Source organism: Chaetura pelagica, unplaced genomic scaffold (genome assembly GCF_000747805.2).
Source record: "Chaetura pelagica isolate M959 unplaced genomic scaffold, ChaPel_1.0 scaffold249, whole genome shotgun sequence".
Taxonomy (NCBI): domain Eukaryota; kingdom Metazoa; phylum Chordata; class Aves; order Apodiformes; family Apodidae; genus Chaetura; species Chaetura pelagica.
In genome coordinates, this window is record NW_009954538.1 from 1,617,300 (window position 1) to 1,620,284 (window position 2,985).

At 48.6% G+C, this 2,985-nt stretch overlaps 1 protein-coding gene across 1 annotated transcript; it reads left to right on the forward strand.

Moving 5' to 3' along the window:
- Positions 1 to 1,382: 1,382 nt before the first annotated feature.
- On the forward strand, positions 1,383 to 2,902 carry PLA2G1B (phospholipase A2, group IB (pancreas)). The gene is made up of 4 exons (XM_010004831.1): positions 1,383 to 1,416; positions 1,494 to 1,653; positions 2,092 to 2,219; positions 2,781 to 2,902. The coding sequence occupies exons 1-4, from the start codon at positions 1,383 to 1,385 to the stop codon at positions 2,900 to 2,902; spliced, it is 444 nt and encodes a 147-aa protein (XP_010003133.1).
- The last annotated feature ends 83 nt before the right edge of the window (positions 2,903 to 2,985 follow it).

Below are 2,985 nucleotides of genomic sequence, written 5' to 3' on the forward strand. Positions count from 1 at the left end.
GTGTTTGTTCAATGTTCTCACCATTAGGATATGAGAATCTTGAATCTATAACTCAGCATGTTTGCTTCCCCTCTGAGTGGGGAATCCCAGAGAGTCAGGGCGCTTGTGAGAGATCAAAAACATGGGAGTAGGTCTGGTTGTTGATGAGCATCTCTGCCTTCAACAGTCCTATGGCGTTGTCATCATTCTATGGATACTATGGGCACCATGGCATAGTTTCAGCCACCATGAGGGGGAAGATGCCCCATTGTCCCCTATGGAAACATGCATTTGAACCTGCTGAAGGGTGGTGAACCCTCAGCTTCTTCAACCAGCACTCTGGTATATTAGGCTGTTGTGGAAACGTGGGCTTTGCCTTTTCCTCTGCTGTTTAAACTGAAGGCTTCCTTGGTGCTTTAGAAAGAAGTACTCTGTGTGTTAGAAGCCTCTCACTGTGAAGTGAGCAGTCCAGGATCTATATCTTGAGCATGTAAAAAGGTCAGACCTGTAGCCCTGACAGTGTTAGAGCCTCTGGAATCTGAATAGAAGTGCAGTATTTTGGACTTAGCCCTGGCAGGAAGGTTTTTCTTACCCATTTTTTGATCTTATTTCACGGTTCCCAACTCTCCTCATACCTTAGAGAACCAAAAGGCCTAACTGGGTTCTGCTTTGGTGCTGGAGAAACTGCTGTTTCTGAGTTACTGAAGTGTGCTGTGTGTGTTGAAACTTCCATACCCAGTTCATTTTCACTGTAAATCCCTTAAGGTCATGTAAAACCAGATGTTATTCCTTGTGTAAGCCAGATACAACAGCTTTCCAGGTTGCTTGGCTCCTGTTTATTGCCTGGTGGTACCAATTCCTCCTCTATGGTTTCAAAGTGAAAAACGGCTTGAATTTTTTTTGTTTCAGCTCACGCCAAGTGGCCATTTGGGAAGAGTGGATGACCTGTACCTGTACAGTTCTGTGAATTAGGCCAGAAGAATCCATGGAGAGATACAGGATTAACAATAAGTGGGAGAGCATTAAAAGAGGATGCCAGTATTAGTGGGATGGATATTAGTGTGCCACCAATTTCCAATGTAACTGCCATGCTGCTGCTATTTCTTAAAATACTGCTTTAAAATGTCCAGATCTTTCTGGCTGGCTTGTAATAACAGCATTCAAAGAATTTAATAGCAAAAATCTAGAGAGTAAATATTTGCCTTCCTAGCTTTCAAATATTGAACTCCACTGGCCTTCAAGGGGTCATGTCACAGTCTGCTGCCCACAGCCTCCGATGGAAGAAGTCTGCATTTAGTAACACAAATATTGGCTTGTTTATCTCATACCCCTGTCAAGGTGAGCTTGTTCTATAAAGAGCTGCATTTTTTGCTAGCAGCGGTCTCTTTGTCAAATCCTCAAGAATGAAGTCCCTGTCCCTGCTTTTCCTGCTGTTGGGTGTGTAGCTGGTTGTCCCAGCACCCTCCCGGACTGGTAACTCCATGCCTGTCTCTAACCTTTGCCTCTCTCCTCAGCAGGTGCAGCCAGTGCTGCTGTCTCACCCCGGGCTGTGTGGGAGCTCCGCAAGATGATCAAGTGCACCATCCCGGGCAGCCATCCTCTGCTGGACTTTGGTGACTATGGCTGCTACTGTGGCCTGGGAGGCAGTGGGACTCCAGTGGACGAGCTGGACAGGTTGGAAAGACTCTGCTTTTATAAACCTCTTCCTTTGCTTGTGCTTCCACTGTTCTGCATGCCAGCTTTGTCACAGCTGGCCCTGCCTTTAAGTGTTCACAACATTCTCTGGCTGCTGTGGATGAAGCTTTCTCTGAAAGACTGATTCAAGGATACAAGGGTGTTTATTATCACACCTTGATGCCTTATTACTAAGATCAAATCTAATCCCAACAACTGTTTCCAGTGGCAGCTACACTGCACTCATTCTAGCACTGTTTGTTGCAGCAGTGCTGTGCCAGCAGCCCAGACAAAGCTCCGTGCACACTGCCCAGTGCAGGACCATTAGCATGTGCAGGGCTGAGCTGCTAATACACTTGTGCTACTGTGTTTGTGTTTTACAGGTCAGCTGAGTTTGCATTTATCCTATTTTCTGATCTTTTCCTCCTTGTTTCCCAGGTGCTGTCAAGTACATGATCACTGCTACTCACAGGCAATGAAACTAGCCTCATGCAAACACATCTGGGACAGCCCCTACACAGAGGTGTACAAATTCAGCTGCTCCAAGGGGGAGATTACCTGTCACAGTACGTCTGCTTCCATGTCACTTTGTTTCACGCGTTGCTCCCATCCTGAAGGAATGGGGCTGTGTTACACTCGGGAATTCTGTGGCAGGTTCAGTGCCAGTTCCTGCTGGGGGGGCTGATTGTTGAAATGGGGCACCTCACATGGGTCCATATAGCGTGTAATTTCAGTTTATGGAAGATTTGTGGTATCAGTATTTAAGGAAGTCTCTCCCCTCTTCAGGGGATCGCTTCCCTGAGGTACTTCTCTGGGAGTGCCTTTACTGGCAGGATTTAAGAGCAGCACACTAACTGGGAAGCAGCTTCTGCCAGGCATCTCCCAACGTGACGGTGCTTTTACAAGGCTCTCAAATGCAGATAAATTGCAGTTAGGCTGGCAGAGCTGCAGGGAAGGAAGGTGCAAGGAGACGGCTGGTCCCAGAGCAGAGTTTTAGCAGGGAGATGCACGTACACCCCCAAAACCACAGCAGCAGTGACACCCTGGCAGCAGCAACTCTTGCCTGAGTCACTGCCAGGCCTGGTGAAGCAGACGCAGGCTCTGACCGCTCCCGCTCTCTCCTCCAGGCAAGAACGACGAGTGCGAGATGTTCATCTGCAACTGCGACCGCGCCGCTGCCATGTGCTTCGCCAAGGCGCCCTACAACCCTGCGAACAAGAAGCTGGACACCAACAAATACTGCAAATAGTCCCCTTGCCCCTCCGGACCGGGCGGCCTGTCACTAATAAACGCCTTGTCCCACCGCGCTCCTGTCCCTGTCCTACCGACCCC

Coding starts and splice junctions, on each gene's coding strand:
- PLA2G1B (XM_010004831.1), top strand. CDS start 1,383: ATGAAGTCCCTGTCCCTGCTTTTCCTGCTGTTGG. Junction 1,654..2,091: donor CCAGTGGACGAGCTGGACAG/GTTGGAAAGACT, acceptor CTTGTTTCCCAG/GTGCTGTCAAGTACATGATC. Junction 2,220..2,780: donor GGGGGAGATTACCTGTCACA/GTACGTCTGCTT, acceptor TCTCTCCTCCAG/GCAAGAACGACGAGTGCGAG.